At 39.4% G+C, this 24,745-nt stretch overlaps 1 protein-coding gene across 1 annotated transcript in view; it reads left to right on the forward strand.

Moving 5' to 3' along the window:
- Positions 1-24,745, forward strand: part of STX6 (syntaxin 6) — a 52,038-nt gene that overhangs the window by 480 nt on the left and 26,813 nt on the right. Inside the window, exons 2-4 of the mRNA XM_072648483.1 lie at positions 19,786-19,955; positions 20,933-21,027; positions 24,402-24,464. Of these exons, the coding sequence (XP_072504584.1) occupies positions 19,786-19,955; positions 20,933-21,027; positions 24,402-24,464 (328 nt within the window). The remainder of the gene's footprint in view (positions 1-19,785; positions 19,956-20,932; positions 21,028-24,401; positions 24,465-24,745) is intronic.

Below are 24,745 nucleotides of genomic sequence, written 5' to 3' on the forward strand. Positions count from 1 at the left end.
TGGAGCCCCCTGAGACCGGGGTCTGGCCGATCTGTCAGCCCCGGACGGTGACGGGGTGGGGGTGCACTGCGTGTTCGGAGAGGGGAGGACGGTCATGCGTGGGTTACCCACGTCCCGGAGTGAGAGCCATTGCATGCGTCAAAGGAGAGGCCTGTGTCAGCCGCGGGCCGCGAGGGGGGCTCGGGGCCATTCACTGAAGCTCCGGGGCTGGGGGCCGCCTCTCTGACCACTGACCACGGAGAATGGACGGACCTGCGCCGGGGGAGTGATTTCCTCCACCTGTGGAGTCCCCGGCCCAGCCCCCAGATGGACTCCACTTGAGTAAACTCCCATTGTCTCCAGGACGGAGCCTTCAGTCTGGGGGAGCCCACGGACGGCCGAGAAGTGTCGAAGCCTGTTGGGAGGGAGGCGTGGGGAGGGTGGGCAGACAGCCGGGGGGTGGGGAGCCGTGGGCAGAGGGAATGCGGAGCAAACTGAATGCTGGGGGAGATTTTTTAAAGTGTATTGAGTAATACTATGGAAGAGAAACAACCTTCCATGCTCAGTAATGGTGTTGGAAAGAAAACCGAGCGAAACCAGCCAAACCAAACTTTGCACGGCTTTCCAGTAGCAGCGGGTGTTTTCCCACGCTCCTTGAAGGAAATGAGCTGTCTTAAAAACTCCTGTAGTTAATCCAGTCTATTTCAGATGCTTTTTCTGCTAAGTCATCACCTGGATTGATCTTTTAAGTGTCTCAAATTTGTTTTTCCATTAGTTGGCGTCTTCTCTGATTATCCATTGTTGGGATTTTTTTGTTTTGTTTTGTTGGAAGGCGAAAAAAAGCATTTTTTGAGTTGACTAAAGCCTTTAACGAATGGTAGAAAGAGAATAAGATTGTAATTTTTCAGTAACAGCTTAATTAGGAAGTATATGTTGGAGAGGCATCTTAGTGTAGTGGATAGAGAGGAGGCCAGGAAGAACTTGATTGCCCTACCTCTGACATGTAATAGCCTATAACCCCTTAGAAAAGTCACTTATCCTCTTAGCACTCTGTGTGCTGACCTGCATTGGTAGAAAGTTATTCGTCAGGGAGGGAAAAAAAATCACAGTTCTAGCATGTAATCTCTATTTTCGGGTGAGAAGAGCATTGTAGATTTTGTATTACAAGATGCTTTGAAAGTAAAAATCCCTGTATTTTACAGTTGAAGAAAGTGAAGCACAGAGGTCCGATTGAATGATTTAGCCGAGGTCTTGATAGGATTTGAATTGAATCCTCTTAATTGCAGATCTGGATGCTCTTGCCTGGATAAGAATATCTGAAAGATTGAAGGGTGCAAAACACATAGCTAACTTTTTATGCTATTTTGCTTTCTTAGTTGTCATGAACTTCATTACTATAGAGGGCAAAGCCTACAGAGAGGTTGTCTTTTTTGCGAATGCTAATATTTTTACTCTCAAGTGTCAAGCACATTTAATCATTGTATTGTGATTCTTGGGGGAAAATACAGTGTAAAAAGTTCATCCTTCTTCTGAATAGTGCCCTTGAAAGTTCTTTTCCCTATAGTTAATTTTGTGTCATAAAGGTGGAAAAACCTGCTGAGCTAAACTGTTGCTTTCTCCGGTTCTTCATTTACTATTGGATTGTTTAAGAAACGGTGCTTTATACGTTGTAAAACACTGCTCTTTTCTCTCAAGCTCTCTCTGTCTCTCCCTCTCTCCCCTCCTCTCTCTCTCTCTCTCTCTCTCTCTCTCTCTCTCTCTCTCTCTCTCTCTCCCTCTCTCCCTCTCTCTCCCCCTCTCCACACACACACACACACACACACACACACACACACGTGTATATATATATATATATATATATATATATGATATTTAGTTTTCTAAGTTAAGAAAGTGTGAGCTATAATAAAGTTTTCTGGTATTTAGGAATTGGTTATTTTAAATCCTTTGTTTCTCCTCATTGATGCTTGAGTCGAGTAGAAATGGCAGTTATAGACTTGGAGAAGTACGTGATAATTGTATGAAATTTCAAAGCGCTACCAAGTGCTGTGCCATCTTTTCATTGTGTTTAGCCTTCCAATATAGGTACAGTGACAGAAGTTTAAAATTCCAACCATGGAATGTTGAGCTGTTCTTTTTGTTGCTTTGTTCATTATTTCCCCCTTTGATGTTAAGGTTGTTCAGTAGGAAGGCATTTAGTAATACCTTTTGTGCCATGGAAAGATGAAGGGAGTGGATTTTGTTATTGCTTAGTTTTGTACATTTGCTTATTTGATGGTAGTTTGATGAACCTTCTTCTAATCATTGGGCTAATGTGATGGGTTTTGAGTGGGATTAAAAAAGAAACTAAAGTGTATTTTCTGCTGTCTAGGATCTGAGTCAGTTTGAAGAAATCAGATGTACAACGTACACACACAATAATGTCAAGATATTAGGAGACAGCTCTGTTTTTCAGAGCTAAGTTGTGCCCTGAGCTAGGCATAACAACAATCCTTTTCACTCACTCTCTTGACAAAATCCTGTAATTATTGTATTGCTTTGATGAGCATCTGTTGTTCTCTGAACTCAGACAAGCACAGGACAGGTACTGTGTTCTGGTCTTGAATCAGACTTGTCACTTTGCTGTTACTCCTCATTGTCAAGGCTTCAGCTCACTGCAAAGTCATTGGTATAAGTATTGAGATCTCCCCACAGTGCATCAGGTTCCCCCACCACCACCACCACCACCACCATCGCACTAGGGCAGGCTCTGGCACATTTGTCTAGATCCCCTCCTTGCTTGCAAGCAGTTTTCTCTCCTTTTAAAATTAAATTTCTGTTTGATCCCTGACACTTCTGTCTCTAACCTACTCTGTTTGGCTCTGGCCACCCACAGGTTAGAGGCTCGTTCCCTCCAGTTGACAATGGCTACATCCCAATGAGTGGCCAAAGTCCTTAACATATTGCATGGCATATTTTATTTTGTTGTTTGTTGTTCAGTCACTTCCATCCTGTCTGACTCTTCATGACCCCGTGTGGATTTTTCTTGGCAAAGATACTAGAGTGGTTTGCCATTTCCTTTTCCTGCTAATTTTACAGATGAAGAAATTGAGGCCAACAGGGTGAAGTGACTTGCACAGGGTCATACAGTTATTAGTAAGTGTCTGAGGCCAGATTTGATTCGTGGCATGTAGTAGGTGATTCTTATTATTATAGCTAACTCTTAAGTGGTAGAGATAAAAACACAAGCGAATAAGGCATTTCTGTTCCCAAAGCTCTTACGTTTCAATAGGGGAAGACAATACATAAAGGGGCAAGGTGGCTGGTGTGAGGTGAATTCCATAGAGTGAATCAAGCATGACTGGGTTCTCCCATGAAATGGTGGTCTGGGCTAGGGACTTATTAATCAGGGGAAAGGCCTCAGGGTTTAGGTTTCTCCAGGATATGGAAGATAGGGAAGCATGAGGTAATGTAGGTTGTGTGCTTGTTTCAGAGAGAGCAAACTAAGGAAGAAATTTGGGAATTTTCATTCCATTCTGCAGTAAACCTGGAGAGGAAATCAGATGAAAGAGTAGGTGAGCCAACTCTCTAGGACACATGAGGTCTGTTTGCCTGTACATTAAATGACCCTAGACTGCTATTAGTTTGAGGATCTACTTTTTATGGTTTTTCACTCAGTATGCCTGACTCTAGTATTTCTGAGTTCCTTCTAATTTGCTTTGTAGAGTGTGCAAATTAAATTGAAGAACCAGACAATCAAGCTTGTTGGAATTGTGTGTAAAGTAAAAGTCAGTAGTCTTCAAGTACAGGTCAGAGGGTATGAGTTTTGTTTAGAACTGTACCCTTTCAATGCACATGGAATTTGTGTATCTGCTTTGTTTGCCCGGTGGCATTTTTTGTTCACTCCTGGCTTCTTTGCTGTGCGTCTCTAATAGTTGAGGTTGCCATTGAGGAAGTGTTGCACACAGTCTTATATTATTATTATTTTTCATGTGTGTTAGTGTTGTATTCTTAACTAATACTCAAGTTAGTTCAGTTTACATCTCCCAGGTAAATAGGAACTAAAGTATATTTTCCTTTACTCCTTTTTTATATATTTTCCAAGTTTGACCCACCTGTTAACTTCCATCTGAATTCCTCTCTTTCTGTATTCAATGCAGAATGGAATACAGGTTTCCAATTTCTTCCCTACCCAGCTCTCAATAGCCCTTTGTGGTTTTTAAAAAGTTTTTATTAGTAAAAGTTGCAAGAAATCAGGAAGAGTTTTTAAGTAAATAAGTAGAAATTAGTCATTAAAAAGCCTATAAAAGTAGCCCTACTGAATTGTAGATCTTGAAGTTATTAATCTGCTTTCACTGACCCATCTTTTGGTTCTTGTCTTGGAAGTTAATACCTTGGCCTGAGTTAAAAGCTAAGTTAAACACTTGGAGCTCTTAGTCTAAGGTAAATTTGAATTGGCATGGCTTGACTCCCCTGGGCTTCAGATCATCCTAACCTATAACATTCCATTTCATTTGTTCACCTTTCCTGGAGGTCTTTCTGGTCTTGTGACTCAAAGATTTGTTAATTTCCCATGTTTGTATTTCACTTTAAGTTCCAGTTTGTGTCTCAGGAAGCATCACTAATGTGATGTAGTAGAAAGAACATTGTAGTTGGAATAAGTAGATCTGGCTTCATATCCTAACTTTGGCCTACTTAACTTGCTATGGGACTATTGGAAAAGTTTCTCAGTTTCTCTATTTGTAAAATGAAACTTAAGAGTTCCTACATTGTTTACTTCATAGGATGGTTAAAAAGAATGTTTTGTAAACCATGAAGTACCATGCCAAGCATGCCTTACACAGAATTGGCCTGGACAGTGTTATTTCACTTTAACATTGTTTGACTGCACATTTTAAAAGTTTTGTTCTTGTGGAACAGTTGTTAGCCCTGCAGTACCCTTACTTCCCTCGCCCCCAGCCATGGTACGCCTCTAAAAATGTGTTGTTAATACAGACAGTACAGGATTATGTAACAGCAAAGACCCCAGCATACACAGAAGGGCCTGCTGTACAGGTTCTTAGATCTGCTTTTCTAAAAGGAAAATAACTTCTGAGTGTTCAACGGTCACTTTAGTCAAACACATACCAACAGAGAAAATACAAGCAGAGCAATAATGACCAACAGACAGGTTTTCCAACTGTCTGACCATAGGGAATAGTAGCAGAAGCACCAATGTGGGGGAGGCCTCCATAGCGGCTATCCAGAGTCTCATCTGGCCAAAGGAATACTTCCAGGGAATAAGCCCCAAAGTAAAACCTCACCTCAGAGTATTTATACACTTTTCAGAGCCAGAGGGCATGACCTTCTGACCCAGTACCTCAATAGAAATTAACAAAAGGTGTTTGAGGCTGGGAAGATCTTTAACTCTACCTCCCCTCCCACCCACCCCCATCATTAACTATACATTGACATTACAGCTCTCAATGACTGATTTTCCCCAGATTCTCCTTAGTGATTCATCCCTCAGGTAATCACAAAGAAATAGTTTTCCAGAATCTTACAGGTATAACAAACATTTTCTTTATACTTATAAGGTAACATCATTTCTAGCTGAAGAAAGAGGCTTATTTTCTCTCCACAAGAATTTGATTAAGTGCAGCCCGGTGAAAGAAGCTCTCCCTTGCTTTACAGAATAAATATGTTTGAGGAAAGTTGGTTGTAACACTGATGTCATTTTCCCTCAAGCTTTGGTTTTAAAACTGGAGATTTTTATGAAAACTTTCAAACGTATAGGCTTCTCATAAGTGTAGTTTAGCTGTAGGATCATAGATTTTTGAGGTCTTTTAGTTCATTTCTTTGCACTGAACCAGGGATTCAGCATTGTGCTAGCTAGGCTCTTTGAAGGATATAAAAGTAATACACAGATTTTCCAAGAGCTTGTAAACCCCAGCGTTGAAGATCTGTTACAGTGGAATCAAGTGCTCTGCCACTTCTCACCTGTACTACCTTGGGGGCCACTTACTTAATGACTCCTTTCCTCTTAAAGAGAAGAGGTTGGATTCTAGATGATCTCTAACAGCACAAGGAGGCATGGCTCAGTGGAAAGAGTACTAGATTTGAAGAGAAGGACCTGGGTTCAAGTACTAATTCTACCATTTACTACAGCCATGACTTTGGGAAATTCCTCAGTTTCTTCAAAGGTAAAATGAAGGAATTAGCCCAGATGACCTCTGGAAGTCTCTTCTAACTTGCTATTCATGATCTTAAGATGTACATGTATAAAGCACTTAGAGAACCTTTCAAAACAGGTACAAATCATAGGATTTGAGTGGAAAACAGCTTCAGTGGCAGCCCATGCAACAAAAGAATCCCATTGTAACATACCTCACAAAGGTCATCCATCCTCTGCTTGGAAGGGGACTTTGTCCCCTTTTGGGGCAGCCCATTCTGCATCTGGATGGTTCTGATTGTTAAGAAGTTTTCCTGACAGCAAGCCTAAATTTTTGTCTCCTTGTAGCTTTCATCCATTGCCAGTGATTTTGCCCTTTTAAGGCTAAGCAAAATAGGCCTAGTTACATGTGACAGCTTCAAAAACTTGAAGGTGGCTGTCATGTTCCCCCTGACTATTCTCCAGGCTAAACATGTCAGTTTCCTTCAAGCCTCACATAACAGTGTGAAATTGTAGTAGCAGTATTAGCTTAGATTTATTATTACTGCCCTTATTGTTACTAATTATTGTCATGTATCTTTTCTTTCCTTTGACTTTTATAAAAACTCTGTGAGGTCAGTGTGCAGCCCTATTTTTCTAATGAGAAAACTGATGCTTGGAGAGGTTAAGCTTCCGATCAGGGTTTTTTCACTCCAAATCTAATTTTCTATCCACCATGACAAGCTTCCCCTCAGTGTGGTATCAAGAGTTAGAGAAGGGAAGATGATTGGCTAGTGGAGTCAGTCAGGGAAGAGTACATGGAACAAGTAGCAACATAAGGTACACCGTGAAATAAATACCGTCCTAGGTGAGCTCTTGCCCTGAATCAAATACATACTCACTTAGCTTCATCCTTAATCTGCCTCTCAAACTGGAAGTGATTTCTTCCATAAATGATCCCATGATACTTTATGATATTGTGATTTGTATTACATTAATTATACATGTTGTACCTTCACAACTAAACTGCATTGGAGGTTGGGGAGAGGGCTCATTTCAGGCAGGGGAAAGAATTGGGCAAAGCCTAAAGCTGGAAGTAATCTTAGCGTTAGAGGGATGTTAAAGAGATAGATATTCGGTCTTTTCATGACTAGTGACAAATTGGTACCTATAGGGCCTTCCACACAATAATCGTGAGACTCAGTAAAGATGTTTGTGCTTTGCAAAACTTAAAGCATTATATAAATATCTGTCATTATTGTTATTGATTAGAAGCCTGAAGACTGTCTTTTTGCAATACTTGTGTAATTTTGACTTTGATTTGGTGTGCTGGTTTGGGCAATAGAGAAAAGAGATGCATCTGAGACATTATGGAGGAAAACTTAGAGAACTTCATGAGATCAGAGGAGTATGAAGCAAATAGAATACTTTTTTTATTTCAAAGTTAGTGGCTGAATGGTGGTATAGTTGGCCATATTGGGAATTTGGAAAGAGAAACTGCATTTTTGAAGAGGGTAATTCTTCCAGTCACTGTTTACTAAACACACACATATATACACAAGTCATCGTGCTAAGAAATCTGGAAGGTGATTTTTAAGACAAATGATGATGTCCTGGAAACAAATAGAAATAGAGGACTTGATCTTAAATGGGAGGAATGAATGGTGAAACTGGGCTGAAGATGTACTTTTAGGAAGTTATGTATGCATCAACTTGGAGGCAGGAGTTGAACATGAAACTGGATGAGTTCCAGGAAGCAGTCTAGATTGAGCTTTGGGAGATGGCCAACCACATTTAGAAATTAAAGGGAAGAAAAGCCAGAGACACATAGAATATAATAATGTGTGATATCCACAGAGTGTTAAAGAAGATGTTTTAAGTTTGAAGGAGGGAATGAGCAGCACTGCCAAATGCAATCAAGAAATCAAGGAGAGCTGAATAAAATCCATCCAATTTAACCAAAAAGATGTCATTAGTGTCCTTAGTACTGTCTGTGGAATTATAATAACAGAAACCAGGCTGCAGGATATTAAGGATGAGAGTTATGAGGGAGTGAAGGGGGAGTGGGATTTGTTTGAAAAGGTTTTCTATGGAGAGAAACAGTGATAGTTTTTGTAGAAGTAAGGCTAAGTGAACATTCCCCTCTATTCCCCTCCACACCCCCACCCAAATAATCTACATTGAAAGACAGATTAAGTTTAAAAATTGGCATCTAAGAGGTTAAGATGGTGACCTGGCTTATCACATTGTATATCCTATTAGTGACAAAAGCATTTTCTGACCCTACTTCTGTCTTCACTCCCCAAATCAGAGGCATTTCTCCCATGACTAGAATGACTGATCCTCTCTTCCATTTTTGTGAGTATTTACAGTGTCTAATAGATCTGAATTTTAACAGGACCAGTGAATGCCAGTAACTTATAAGTGTAATATGACAACTTAGAAGTTTCTTAAGGCTTCTATTTCAAAGTACAATTTCAAATGTATTTGTACATCCTTTGTGGAATTGATAATTATGTCCTGTTAGAGAGGGAATGTCCACGTTGCTAAGTTTTGCTAATTTGTGGTTAATTTGGATTGATTTAAATTTATTTAAACCTACAGGCATTTCAGATGTCTCCTTTTAACTGAAAGCTTCAACTTCTTTCTTTGATCAAAGATTCTAATAAGGATTAAAATTAATTCAATCAAGCTGCTTCCTTTCCTTCTTTTTAGATAAAGATGCACATTAGCATTAGAGAGTCCAAAAGGAGAACTGGCATGAGTAGAACCAAGGTTCTGAGTAATCCATAAGCTAGATAGTAACATGTTGACTGATTTACTATTCATTGTTAAATCTGAAGCACAATAAAGTTATTTAAACATTCGGTCTATTCATTGTCAGCAGTGTGGCACAAACCTAGGAACACAAACTTGATTTGGTTTTCTGCTGTGGTTGGTTATACCTGTCATGTTATGTTATTCAGTTCAAAAGATTAGCCAGAAGTAAGCCTACAGATTTTGCCTGAATAAATACCTTGAATTTTTATAAGAACAGATAGGATACTCTTTACTGCTTGTAGCTGCTCAAATGAGGCCAAGGTTGTGTTTTATCACCAACTGAATCAGTTAGCATTATTTGTTTTCAGAGCTTCAGCATTATCCTACTCAACTGGTGCACATTTTTTAAAATTGTTAGTTATTGGAGGAATTGTAAAGAGAGTTGACCTAGGTTAGCATAAAGCCTCTACAGCTATATGGCAAATTTCATGAATGAAGGATAGCATTTTTATTTTTTTCACTGTTTATAATGATGTTAGATTATGATATTGGGCCCAAATTAAATTTGAGCAGTCCAGTAGCTGCAAAAGGTTGAAATACACCAAGCTATCTATCTATATGACTTGATATATGTTTCTTCTTGCAATAGTGCGTATGTTAGATACAGATGATATATATCTTGAGTTTTAACAGGACCATTGGATGCCAGTAACTTATACATGAAATATGCCAATCTGGAGGTTTCTTAAGGTTTCTGCTTCCAAAGGGAATTTGTTTATCCTTTGCAGAATTGATAAGTATATCAAAGTCAACTGCAAGTCATGTCATCATTTTGATGTCATGGTCCTCTTCAAGAATGAAGGACAAACACAACAAGTATATGTGCTACAAAGGAGGAAATGTCCATGTCACATATATACTTTGTGTGTGTATATGCTTATGTATTTAGAGAGACATACATACATACATACATATACCTCTATCAAGTTTTTTTTTGGGGGGGGGGAGGATTTTTATTAATGTGTATTGCTAACTCATCTGTAGCTTGGAATCCTGAAGAGTTGTTTGGAGCCTTGAGAGTTGATCAGGGCCTTGAACATGATCACACAGCTAGTGTGTGTTTATTAGAAGCAGAACTTGAACCCAAGTCTTCATTACTCCTCAGTCAGCCCTTTCTACTCTTTCATTCCGTTTCTTTGAAGCAATTTGTGTATGACTAAATGTCATATTTTAAATGAGCTGCATGCTACAAATCATCACAAAGAAAGTGGATATCCACTAAACTGATAAGCTGAAGGAGAATTTGATACAGACATATAGGGACCTCAACATTCAATTTAGGTGTTTGAAAGACATGGGCAGAGCAGGGACAAGTAATCGAGAATGAATCAAAAAGCATGGTGCCTGCAGTGCTAGAAGAATAGGATAAGGATTGTAAAATGAATTGAGGCCCCCCAAAAAAGCTCAGGATGACAACAGGAAGGGGGCAGCTGGGGGTGGGAAGGATGGTATAATGGATTAGAGCAGTGGACTTGGAGTTAGGAAGACTTAAGTTCAAATGCTGTTCCAAGCACTTAGTTAGCTGTGTGACCCTGGGCAAGTCACTTAATATCTCAGTCACAGTGTCTTCATCTGTAAAATGAGGGGGTTGGACCTGATGGTCTCTATGGCCCCTACTGAAAATCTAGACTTTAGATGGTTTAATGTTTAGCTCGAGGGGGAAAGGGGTCAAAGGCAGGGAAATGACTAGTTTGGGATGGAGAGAAGACACTTCTTACTTGCCTCTTTTTCTGCACTAAAAGAACAATCTAGTCTTTTGAGACTAGAAAGGATAAAATAAAAGTAGCTAATAGTGTGTTGGTAACCAAAACAAGAAAGAAGAAATATTGAGCTGCCCTAGATGATTGTCAGCCACATGACCCAGACGCTGTGGCAGCCAGGGGAGTGAGTGAGAAATTCTCAGAGGTGGAGTTGAGGAGGGAGGACATTCTAGGCATGGAGAACCTCCTGTACAAAGTCACGGAGAAGGGAAGTAGGGCGTTGATTGTGAAGAAAGGCAAGAAGTCCAGTTAGGTTGGGCAGAAGAGTGTGGGAAGGGGGAGAAATGAAAGCCTAGGAATGACTCCACTGAGGAATCAACCACCTTTCCTTTTTCAGAAGCAGTGGTAGTATTGACTTGATTATCTTTCCTAGAGCAAGAGATGGAAAGGGAAAGGTTGGCTTAGGGTGTGCATGGACACAGGATGGACAGTCATGGAATGTGAAAGCACAGTTTGCATTTGGCGGATTGGCCATTCAGTACAGCACTACTCAGAGCAATGGTTACAAAGCAAAGCTGAGCGAATTGTCATCCTGTATCTGGCCTCAGGAAGTAAAGTAAGTGATCTGCCAGGAGCAGCTGGAGGGAGACAAATTGCAGGGTTAAGTCACTCAGTGGGATTTGAAATGTAAAGAATGCTGTAAAAATACCTAGATTTTAGCACGGTAGATGTTAGAGGCTGCTGTCCTTGTTGAAGATAACAGTAACTAACATTTGTATACGAATGGCTTTAAAGTTCGCAAATTAATTTCATTTGGTTCTCAAAACAGCCCTGATTTAGGGTTGTTATCTATTTTACAGATAAGAAAGTTGAGGCTTAGGGGGTTTAAGTGAAATGACTTAGCCACAGTTCCGCTGTTGATGTCTGAGAGCCAGATTTTAACTCAGAGCTTTCTGACTCAAACTCAAGTGTACTGTCCACTATACCAGTAAATTAGGAAGTCAGCAAGCATGTATTACATATTACAACATGCAGAAAACTACAGACAAGATATATGCAAAATAAGTTGGAGATAATCAGCAGAAGAAAAGCACTAGCATTAAAAAGATTCTGGAAGAACTGTGTGCAGAAGGTGAAGTTTTAGCTGAGACCTGAAGGAAGCCAGAAGAGTTAAGTGGCAGAGATGAGGAAGGAGAAAGATCCAAGCATAATGGACAACAAGTGAAGATGCCTGGACTTGGAAGTTGGAGTATCTAGTTAGAACAGTAGCAAGAAGGTCAATGTCACTGAGTCAGAGTATTGGGATGAGGAGAGTGCTGCAGAGGTAGTAGGAAGGGACAAGGTTATGGAAGTCTTTAAAAGGCAGGATTTTGCATTTGATCTTGGAGGCAATAGGGAGCCAATGGAGTTGATTAAATGAGGTTGGGGAGGGAGGGAGGGTGATAGTCAGACTTAGGTTTTAGCAAGATCAGTTTGACAGCTGAGTCAAAGATGAACTGGAGTGGGGAGACATTTGAGGTAGAGAAACCAAGAAGAAGGCTATAACAATAGTCCAGGTGTGATGTGATGAGGGCCTGCATCAGAGTGGTGGCAGTGTCAGATGAGAGAAAGGGGCGTATTTGAGAGATACTGTGAATATAGAAATGACAGGACTTGGCAAGAACTAGCTATTGGGAGGGGGGCAGGTAAGAGAGAGTGAGGAGTTGAGAATGATACCTAGGTTTTGAGCCTGGGTAACTGGGGGAAGATGATGCTGTCCTCTACAGTAATAGGAAAGTTAAGAACAGAGGAGGGTTTTGGGGTCGGGGGAAGGTAATGAGTTCAGTTTTGGACATGTGAAGTTGAACATGTGTATGAGACATCCAGTTCAAAATGTCTAATAGGCAGAGATGTAGTGCTGGAAGTCAGGGCTGGAAAATATAGCTGAGGATCATCTGCATAAAGATAATAGTCAAACCCTAAGAGCCGATTAGTTCATAAAGGGGAATTGTATAGAGAGAAAAGAGAAAATTTCCACAAAGCCTTGAGGGTTGAGGGATGGTCATGATTAGCAGGAGTGACCTGGATGAGAATTGAGAAAAGGCTGTTGAATTTGGAGGTCCAGTTTCTGACTTAGTCATTCAGCTGAAACTGCTCTTTCCAAAGTTGCTACTAGTCTCTTAATTGCCAGATCATTTGCCTTTTTTCAGTTCTCCTCATTCTTGTTTACAGGAGTACCAGTTCTATTACTGCACTCTTGTAGCACTGTCTAGCACAGAGTAAGCCCATAACAAATGTTTGTTATCCACCTACAGTTTTCAGTCTTGCTGGCTGTCTTGTCTTTTTCAATACTCTCTCTTCTTTGTGCTTTGTCTTGGTTTTCCTGTTGACTAGAATTCACTCTTCAGTCTCATTTGCTGACTTGTTATCTTTATCACACACATCCACACTGTGAGTACCTCACGGCACTATGCTGAATTACCTTCACTTTTCTAACTTCACACTCTTTTCACTAGATGATCAGATTTGCTTTCTTGGGCTTGTCATCTTTATGGAAGTGACTTCCAGATTTCTATAGTAAGTCCTCATCTCTTTCCAGAATTCGAGTCCCCCATTATTAACTGCCTGTCGGGCATAGCAAATTGAATGTCCCTCAGGCATCTTAATTTTGTTTCCAGATTTTTGCTGCCATAAAAAGTGCTTCTATAAATACATTTCTTTCATAATCAACTCCATAGGTGGGCTATGTTCCACTGGATACCACCATGTGCTTCTGTGGCAAGATGCCATTTTTAATGATGAAAGGAGGAAGAAAGAGATCCTCTTTTCCCTTTTACTGTACTTGTTAAGAGGAAGAGAGGGAAGAAGAAAACTCTTCCCTTTGATCTTGTCTTCTCCAATGAATCTTCTGCTTGATTTCCCAGCTTTTAATCACCTGAGTCCATCTCAATTTCAGTGCAAACTTATTTTCTGCCAGTTTGACAATTAATAATTTTTGTCTTCTGGCACCTGGGAAGATTGTTTTCCCCTTTATCTTTATACTGTATGAAAACTGTTGTGGAGTTGAAAGAATTATGACATTAGAGCCAATATCTGTATTCAAGTTCAGTTCTGCTACTTAGAGAAAGTCAAATTTAGCCAAATTTAACTCCCTGAATCTCCGTTTCTTCATTTGTAAAATGATAGATTTGAACTAGATAACCCAAAGGTCTTTTTCCCCTCCTGGATTACTGCATTGTTGTGGTGGAGAGGTTTGTGAACTCAATGAAACTGAGCTAAACCATATAGGAGTAACCTTACGTTGCATTACTTATGAATATTAAGTGGGAGTGATGAAAAGATTTTAGGGATTAGATCTAGTAGAAAGAGTGCCAGAAGAACTATGGACAGAGGTTCACAATATTGTACAGGAGGTAGCAACAAAAAACATCCTAGAGAAAAAGAAGAGCAAGAAAGCAAAATGGCGGTCTGATGAGGCTTTACAAATAGCTGAGAAAAGAAGGGAAAGAGACCCTGAATGCAGAATTCTAGAGAGTTTCAAGGAGACTTAAGGTTATCTTAAATTAGCAGTGCAAAGAAATAGAAGAAAACAATAGAAAGGGAAAGATAAGAGATCTCTTCTGAAAAATTGGAGATATCAAGGGAATATTTTGTGCAAAATTATGCATAATGAAGACAAAAATGGTAGGGACTTAAAGTAGAAGAGATTAAGAAGCAGTGGCAAGAATATACAGAACAATGATCACTGATGACCATGAAATTGTGGTTACTGATCTAGAGCAAAATCAAGTGGAACTCAGGAAGCATTGCTAACAATAAGGCTAGTGGGGGTAATGGAATTCCAGCTGAACTATTTATTTAGACTCCTAAAAGATGCTGCTGCTCAAGTATTGTACTCACTATGCCAGCAAATTTGGAAAATTCAACAATGGCCACTAGATTGGAAAAGGTTAGCTTATATTGCAGTCCTAAAGAGGACCAATGCCAAAGAATATTCAAACTATCAAACATTTGCACTCGTTTCACTTGCCATTAAGGTTATGCTTAAGATTTTGCAAGCCAGGCTTTGGCAGTATGTGAATCAAGAATTACCAGAAGAGCAGGCTGGTTTTCAAAGAGGCAGGCACTAGAGACCAAATTGCCAACAATTGCTGAATTATGGAGAAAGCAAGAGAGTTTCCCTCCAAAAATCTACTCCTACTTCATTTGATCCACTAAAGCCTTTGACTGTGCAGATCACCCACAAATTGTGGCAAGTCCTCAAAGGGATCGGAGTACCAGATCATCTTATTTGTCTCCTGAGGAACTTGTATGGTATGTGGGTCAAGAAACAACAATTAGAACCAAACATGGAAGAATTGATTGATTTAAGATTGGAAAAGGGGTACAACAAGACTGTATATTGTCATCTTATTTATTTGACTTATATACTGAGTATATGAGTGACCATCTCCAGTCATCCTGATTTTTTCTTGCCACTGGGCCTAGATAACTTCAGAGGAGAAAGTGAGGCTGGTGACACTACGCAGCCCTCCCTCACTAAAATCCACTTCACTTGCCAGTCATGGCATCACCTTCTTGATGTCATGGTCCTCTGTGAAAACAAAGGACAAACAACAACATGCAGAGTATAGCATGCAAAATACCAGGCTGGACAAATCCAAAGCTGAAATTAAGGTTGCCAGGAGAAATATCAACAGTCTCAGATATGCAGATGACACCACTCTGGTGACAGAAAGTGAAGAAAAATGAGGAAGTTTCTTGATGAGCATGAAAGAGAAGAGTGTAAAAGCTTAACATCAAAACAAAACTAAGATCATTGCAGCTGATCCCATCACTTTCTGGCAAATGGAGGGAAAAGAAATGAAATCAGTATCATATTTCGGGGTTCAGAGATCACTGCAGATGGTGACTGAAGACATGAAAATAAAAGACGCTTCTTGGAAGAAAAGCTATGGCAAGCCTGGACAGCACACTAAAAAGCAGAGAAAGGTCTGGATAGCCAAAGCCTTGTTTTTTCCAGTGGTAATCTGTGACTATGAGAGTTGGGCTGTAAGGAAAGCTGAGCACCAATGAATCAGTGCATTTAAACTGTGGTACTGGAGAACTTTTGAGAGTTCATTGGACAACAAGGTTATCAAATCAGTCAATATTTAAATTAATTCAGACTACTTATTGGAAGAACAAATACTGGATTGGAAATTGAATACTTTGGCCACAAAATGATAAGACAGGACTCCTTGGAAAAGATTCTGATGCTTGGAAAGATTGAAGGCAAAAGAAAAGGGGAATGGCAGAGGATGAGATAGTGTCATAGAAGCAATGACTATGAGCTTGGACAGACTTTGGAAGATAGTGGAGGATAGAAGGACCTGACATGCTATAGTCCATAGGATCAACTCTCCATGAAAAGTTGGACACAACTGAACAGCAACAAAGATCCTTTCTAGCTATAAATCTATGATCTTATATCCAAAATAGAACTTACTAGCTCCTTCTCTCAGCAAACCCCTCTTCTAAATGTCCCTGTTAAAGACACCACCGGTTTAACCCAGAGCTACAACTTCACTGTCATCCTTAACTTCCCACTCATCTCATCTCTAAAAGCAGTTGCCAGATGTTGCCATTTTTCCTCCACATAATTTTATGTATGTCTGCTTCTCTCCACTTCCATAGTCACCACCCTAATTCAGGTCCCCATCACTTTTCACCTAGACTATTGAAATAGTCTCCTATTGACTTCTTTTCTTTACATTTTTTCCTGTTCTAATGAATCCTCCACATTCCTCCTAAAGTGATTTTGCTTATATGCCAGACTGACCACTCTCTTTCTCAGTAATCTCCCATGAGTCCTTATTTAGGATGAAATATAAGATCTCTGTTTAGCATTTAAAGAAAGCTCTTAAGAAACTGGTTTCATTCTCCATTTCTAGCCATATTACACATTACTCCTCTTTATACATCTTCCAAGCCAGAATAAGTGGTCTTACTGTTCCTCATACTTTTTTCCCCCTTTTCCCATTCCTATGCTTTGTACTGGCTGTTCCCCATTCCTTGAATTTACTCCTCTTCACCTTCACCTCTTAAAATCCCCAGTCTCCTACAAGTCTCTGTTTAAGTGTAATCTTTTAAATCAGACCTTTCCTTATATTCCTCTTGACCTCTTCCTGACTTCCGGACTTCAAAACCATGTTTTAACAGCTTTCTCATCCTGGAACTACCCTTCAACACCTGCAAACTCCTCACTTTGAGGTGCCCAACCACCCCTTTTTGCCTTCTCAAACTGAAATATCCCTCTGCAAGGCCCATATTCTTCTCCCATTGGTGAATTCCTTCTTGGGGTCTCCATTTTATGGAGGGACCAAAGCCCACCTTCATTCTCTTGGCCTTGTTCTTAGATTCTGGACTTAAGCAGCATGCCTTTGTACCCTCATCTCCTTCCTGCCATCCCCTTTTCAGTTCCCTTTTGTGTATTTTCTTCCTGCATTAGAATGTAAGTTACTTTAGGGCAGTGATTGGGTTTTTTTGCTTGTATATGTATCCCTAGTGCTTAGCACAGTGTCTGGTATCTAAGAAGTGCTTAATCAATCTTTATTTTCTTCCTTCCTTTTTTCCCCATCTGTGGTCGTAGCATATGACTGTGTCCTAGACCCTTGTCTCTTTTCTTTCTTCTCTCCTAGTGATCTCCTCAACTCTCATGGCTTCATCTGTCTCCTTTATGGAAATGATTCCCAGATCTGTATGTATAGCCCCAGTCTTTCTCCTGAACCCCATTCCCATATCACTAGCTGCCTATTGCACATCTCCAAATAATTGTTCCATAAGCAGCTTAAACTCAACATGTCCAAAACTGAATTCATAATCTTCAAAACTCTCCCCTCTTACTAACCTCTCCATTTCTATTGAGAACACCACTGTCATTCAAATAACACAGGTTTGTACCCCAGGAAGAATCTCCTTATCCCTATCCAATTGTAACTTAGACCCTGGTCTCTGAGACTAGGTGCTCTCTGAGCACCTCCTAGACCTGTGGTCCTGCCTCTAGCCTAGTCACTACAGCAAACAGCAGGGGAAGCAACCCCTGTGGAAATGGGACCTCTCCAATAGTTGAGGTGTTTTTTTTCTGATATGCCAGTCATCCCCACCAAATGCCTACTAAGCAGGCAGACCATCTTAGCTAAAGCTTCAGGGTACCCTGAGGGAGAGATTGGAGGCAGCTTGTGCCAGCCAAGTCAAAGCACTGCCACCACTTTGACTATCACCTTCTCTCAGACCCAGAACCCAAGAGTCCTGAGGATAGCAATATCTATATGATAGTCTTGCGTCAAGTTTAGACTCTTTATCATTTAGGGAAGTAATCGCTGTGGGAAAAGGGCCTATCAGCCCTGGCAGTACCAGCCACTAACCAGCTGCTACAAAAATCCAGGTAAGCCCAAGAGCCCTGAGAGTAGCAGCAGTGCTCAAACAAAAGCCTTCAAGCTCAATCTTTGCAGCCATCAGTAGGGGAAGCAAGCCCTGTGCAGATGGGGCCTAGTGAGTGCTTCTGGGGGTGCTACAGCCCCAGCTTCCTCAGCAGCTACAGCTACTGAAGACCGAGGGCCTTGGCACTCAAATTGTCCAGTGCCAGAAACTGGAAACAACATCAAAGAAGGTGCATTATTATTTCCTGCGCTGCTGCACTGTAAGAACCGTGAACATTTCTGTCTGATTTGTTTCTTAAGCCTGTATGTGTTGTCGCCCTATTTAGAATGTTAGTTCCTTGAGAGCAGGGATTGTCTTGCTTTTTAATTTTTATCCCTAGCACTCAGCATAGTGCTTTGCACATAATAACCACTTAATAAAATGCTCATTTATCTTGTCAGGAACCAAGTCACTCCCCAGTCATTTTGCCCACTAGCATATCCTCTTTCTCCCCCAGTCACCTTTTATGTGTTATTTTTCCCCATTAGAATGTAATCTCAAGGTTAGAGACTATCTTGCTTATTTATGAATGCTTGAAGGCACATTATGAATGCTTAATTTTTTTTTTATTCATTAGCCCTTAACTCTTTTCACTACTTCTTACGTTAACCCAGCTGTTATATATTCTGTATCCCAGTTGTGTATTCTTCCCACATGCCATCTCTTTTATTGACACCTCCATCATCACCACTTGGATTATTACAGTAGTCTCCTAATACAGCCTTCTATCCTCTAGTCTCTCCCCTCTCCAGTCAGCCTTTGGCTCTGGCCACCTCGCTCCCCTGCTTATGGAGCTGCCCGCCATCCTCCTGGCTCCAGCCTCCCTGTCCACACTTACTGCATGGTACTTTCCTGCAGTGTTATTTTCTGGCCAGACTCATGCTCGCTGCTCTGTGATTTTTCCTCTCCCAGCTCTGTGTCTTTGCATAGACTGACGCCCATTCTTGAGATTCCCCCCCTCACATTTATCTGGTATCGTCACTAGCTTCCCGCAGACCCCAGGTTGAGTGCCACCTCCTACAGGAAGTTCCCCACAGTTTCCACAGTCGCAGGTTCTCCCCCTCCAGAATGACAACAATAACAAATAATGAGAGCTAGTGTTTCTATGGTTCATTAAGTTACAAAACACTTTCCTGTAAGGCAGGTGCTATTATTATCCCCATCTGCTTTTATTATTCCCATTTTACAGATGAAGAAATTGAGACCCAAAGTCACACAACTAAATAAGTGTATAAGGCAGGGTTTGAACTCAGGTCTTGGCCACTTAACTGACTGTATTTAATTTTTTATGTATATATTGTTTCCTTCCAATATAAGTTCCTTAAGAGTAGAAACTATTTCATCTTTGCCTGTGTCACCAGTGCGTCACATGGTGTTTAGCACATAATAGGTTGCCAATAAATGCTTTTTGAGTTAAATTGAAATATTAGGATGATCTCTTTGTGTGGCTGTGAGTCTCATTGAACTGTGTAGTATCAGGGCTTGACAGTTAGCACGGTGTCATCTTCAATTTGAAGATGGTAATTTGCATATGATAAATTTTTTTTAAGCACTAAGGGATCAAACTTAATATCAGTCAATGAGAAATTCTTTCTCTAGGGATGTGAGGCTGGCTGAGGGTGACCATTTAAATTTTTATCTCATATTTTACTAGTAAAAGAGTAGACCTTTGTTCACATTTGCATTGTCTGTTTTGTTATTTTAATCTCTCTCTCTTTTTTTTTTTTGCTTTTGCAGGGAGGTACAGAAAGCAGTCAATACTGCTCAAGGGTTATTCCAGAGATGGACAGAACTCCTCCAGGATCCTTCTGCAGCAACAAGAGAAGAAGTTGATTGGACCACCAATGAGCTCAGAAATAACTTGCGCAGCATAGAATGGGACCTAGAAGATCTGGATGAAACTATCAATATCCTTTAATATTTTTCACTAGTGGTTTGCCAATACACAAATCTTTCTCTAATCATTTCCTTAATATGATTTCCTTCCATGTCTTATGATTTATGTTGTTTTGGATCATAGTACAATCCAAAATGATTGACACCTGAGCTAAGTAGTTAGTAGTAGTCACATTCATGTACTGTAAATGGAGAACTCTTATTATAGTTAAACTGTCCAAAAAGAATTCTTCATTTCCTTTATTTTCCTCTTCATTTTCCATCTATTACTATGAAAAAAAAACCACGAGGGAGAGAAATCTGATATTACTCAGTGATTACTCATACATCCAACTTTTTAAAATAACATGGCATATGGTTTGGCAGTACAATGATTTGAAAATACAGATGGTGTCCACTTTAAATCCTATGCACTTAACCAAGTATTTTTTACAATATGTATTCCCCATTCATTCCTTGTAGCAGTAATACCAGTGGCAGTCCTAGCACATTAAGCTTTGAGGGTTTTTGTGTGAACAGAACTATCCTTTAGGAACATTTATCTGACTCTTTTATATTGGAAGCTGGAGTAACTGTAAATGGAAAGGCAAGACTGTCAGAATAGCATAGGTGAGAGGTAAAGATGGCAAAAACTATACGAATGAGGGTGCTACCATTTGGAGTAGAAAGAAGACAGAGTCGAGACACATGGTATGTAGAGAAGTGAAGGCATGTGAATAATGCCAAAGCTTCAAGGCTTGGTGCCTTGGGAGAATGAATGGGGATACCATTAACCACCTTCAGTTTAGGAGTTCTTACTTGAGTTGTGGATATGGAAAGTTTGAAAATCACTGGCATAGATTGATTATATTTTCAAAAATTGGAGCTTAATTTCATTAAATGTGTATTGCTGTTCATGTGAGAGATTACTTACATTAAGAAATAAGATGTTGAGTTTGTGTGGAGTTTTGATGACAGTTAAGTTACTTTATCTTGACTGCTGACCTACGCATAGTTGAAGCAAATCCTCGAAAATTCAACCTTGATGCAACTGAACTGGGTGTAAGAAAAGCCTTCATTACAAGCACACGGCAAGTGGTCAGGGTAAGGAACATGATCTTGTTCTTTTGTGTTGGAAACAGGTAATATCTTGAATACTTTTCTCTCAGACAAAAGCTAATAGTTCTAGATCTGAAATCACCTTTCTTTTTTGAACCAGATTACTAACAAAAGCCAATTTTTGACATATGTTTCTTTGACAAAAAGGCATCTGTTTTTAGTGTAGTCAGATTTCTTTTGTGGACCAGAGAAAAGACTGTAGCTAATGATCTATCTGCTGGCTATGGAAAATTTCCTTTAAAGTAGTATTTCTCTTTCCTTTCTCTTTTGTGTCTCCTGCTTTCCAGAACAGTGGCAGTGTGCCTTGTGGAAACCACAGTTGTTTTCTGGGTTGCGTGAAAAAAATCACATTAGTATTGTTGAAGACTAACTGGTATTCTTTTTTAATGGCAGCTTTTTCTTCTGGCTAAATTACTTTTAGGAATCCACTACTGGTCATCATTTAGGGAACAGTTATTTTTAGACCAAGAGTCAATAAGGGGAGTAAAACAATGAAGCAACAGAACTGTTTAGTCCATACTTACTATGGACTGACTGAAGGACCTATTAGCAAATATTTTTAAATGGTCTAGCCATTACTATTTAAAGTAAAACTATATGATGAAGTGTATCAGTTTACACAACTTATTAGGGGAAAAACTGTGGTTACATATGTTCTAGAAAGCTTTCCCTTGAAAATAATTCAGGATCATTTCAGGGCTTCTGAATGTGATGTAGTCATTTTGGCCAAGCAACTGACAGTTGACATTTTCAGTCTAAGATTGTCAGAGCCATGAAGTTTAAATGGTGAGTAGGGTCTCCTTTTACCGTCAACTGATAGTGATGATTGTTGCTAAAATTTTAAATATTCAGAATACTGGTGTAATTGGCTTTACAATAAGTTGGTCCTACATTCCTGAAATTAAATGAGTCAAATTCTTTTTCAAATGTAAAGGTGAAAAGAAGATTGAACTAAGAGTCAAGAGGTAGAGCATCTAGTCCCTATCCATTACTGTGCAACTGCAGGCAAGCTGAATCATTCATTGGAGCCTCAGTGTCTTCATCTGTAAAACAAGGGGGGAAAGGGTATGGAAAGGCTAAAGATTCTTTTCTACTCTCAAATTCTGTTTTTCAGTAATCAAAACAATCCTTCATAAAGCAGATAACCCCCATTTTTGTTATAAATTTAGATCATTTATATTGCATTGTCTTAATGCAAGGTATACTTTTATATAGGAGTAACTATTTCAGTGGTACATATCTGAGAAAATCAGTGGTTACACAAAGCTAACCTTAACTGTTTTGTATTGTAGTTGAATAGACAAGTCAGAATTTATAGGCAAAATTCATTGTTTAAAGTCAATTTGGTGTCATAATTAAAAATATTTATTTTCTGACTTCTTTGCCTACTACTAGGGAAAACCTCATCCTTACATTATTTCAACAGAAAATGTCTTTTTATTCAAATCAGAATTTGTTAGTATCCTCATATGAACTGAGATCTAAATTTCATATATCAAATCTAATGCTAAATTATATTCTTTTTGTAGTGGAAGTATGATTAACATTTTTGAGGCATCTGTGCAGTTTAGATTTGTAGATCTCATTCATAAGGAGGGAGCATGGTATAGAGCAGCAGCTTTGGAAACAGAAGTCCTAGCTCTCTACTTACAACCTGTATGCTTGTGGCAGTCACTTTACCTCTGTTACTCAGTTTCCTTGTTTATAAAATTGATGATATTAGTTTAGATGGTTACTCAGGCCTTCTTAACTTTCATATTTTGTGACTCCACAATTTCTTAAAGATTTGACATGTGAAATTATGCATGTTGATAACAGGAAATATCACTTTATTTTTCAATGGCTTTTGTTTAAGTTGATAAGGAAAGGTTTCACAGTGTGGTGTGTAATAAAACGATGGCGGGACTAGGAGTCAGGCAGCTTAGGTCTGACTTTCCTAGCTTTGCCATAACTAGCCCTGTGATGTTGGGGAAGTCATTGAAGCTCTTTGTCTAGTGAGAGGGGCTGTACTTGATCATCTCTGGGATCCTTTCCAGCTAAGACATTGTCTGACTCTAAACAAGTCTATCTCATAAAGTGATTTAGTGTTATTGCTGGAAAACCTTAAGTTAACCCAGGAATTATTTTCTCAAGGTATGCTGCACTGTAATTGTCAAAAAGACTTTTTTATTTTGGGCCTTAATGACACTGGGTATTACAAATCATGTAATGCAAAATTTTTACTAATGATGACTTTACTTGTACTGGTATATCTTCACAGTTATAATATATCATCAGAGTGTAAACCCCAGTATCATTTATCAATGTATTCGTTATTCTTTTGGGCAAAGGAAATCACATTTTCAGTTGGGGTTGACAACTTCTATATTGTTAGTTGCAAACTTTGTTGTAAAAAAAGAGATAAATGATTGTAGATCAAAGCTGAGATTTCGCATAGATCCAAAAAAGGCTTGTTGGTTTTAGAATATGTAGTGACATTGTCTTTAATTCCAACCTTCATATTCAGGTGAAACAAAGACTTGGTAGCTGAACTTTAAAGGAAGCTAGGGAGTCTTGTGAGGCACAGGTAAGAAGGCAGTGCGTTCTAGACGTGGGGGATCATTATGTGCAAGCATGTAGACTGAAGGTGGAATGTCATGTATAGAAGTGCAGCCAGTAAGCTGGTTTGACTGAATCGGACATAAAAAAGGATATCCAACAAACCTAAAAAGGAATGGTGGGAGCCATATTGAGAAGACTTTAAATCCCTAGCCTAGGATCTCTTTTAACCTAAAGGCAATAGGGAGCCGTTGAGGAATTCTGAGAAGGGAAACAAGTATGTACAAAGTAAAACGCTTTAGTGGTTTAGATAGGTAGACTTTGCCTGTGGTTGAATGGCGTATTAACTTTGCTTCATACAAAAATCACCCCACACCCCACTCTGGAGAGGGGAGATACTAAGTCTTTGTGAAATGGCTCCTAGGGCAGACTACATAAAGTTTATTTAACAGTAAAGTGACATATGCTCCCACAATTCAACACACAGGTTTGGATATTCTTAGTGGCAAATGTTATACTTAACATGGTTTTAGCATTTGTTTTATTTGTGAGGGCTGTCCAAATAGCAAGATGTGATAATGTTTTTAAACTTGTTAATAACCAAGTTCCCTCTTTTAAAGGAGTTGCTTTCTCCACGTACTTATGAAACAGTAGATTGAAAGCTAGGTATATTCATCTTTTTTGTTTTGAAAGGCAGATGGTAGGCTTCTTCCATTGGTGAAAAAAATTGTGAATGACCTAAATATCAGACCATAATTTTGAGTTTGAGCTAATAAAGTTTTCTTTTTTTCTCACCTTTTTATGTCCTTTTCACTATGCAGGAAATGAAGGATCAGATGTCAAGTTCATCAGTTCAGGCATTAGCTGAAAGAAAAAATAGACAGGTAAGAAAAAGATGATATATTGTATCGCAAGGTAGGTGACATTTAGGTATTCTAAGCCAGTACCTTCTGACTTGGTGCAGCTTTTAACGTTTTCTAAGTAGATGCATATGTGTAAATTAATACTGCAGTAACTTCTAGAATTCACTGAAAGCTTTATAATCAGACTTCTCCATTATATTTTGCTACTAAAACTTTTGTGAGGTATTGATATACTTGTTAAATGAAATGATCTTTCCCATTAAGCACTTATTAAAAATAGCCGTTTTGTACTGCTCATCCCC

Source organism: Notamacropus eugenii, chromosome 2, assembly GCF_028372415.1.
Source record: "Notamacropus eugenii isolate mMacEug1 chromosome 2, mMacEug1.pri_v2, whole genome shotgun sequence".
NCBI classification, from domain to species: domain Eukaryota; kingdom Metazoa; phylum Chordata; class Mammalia; order Diprotodontia; family Macropodidae; genus Notamacropus; species Notamacropus eugenii.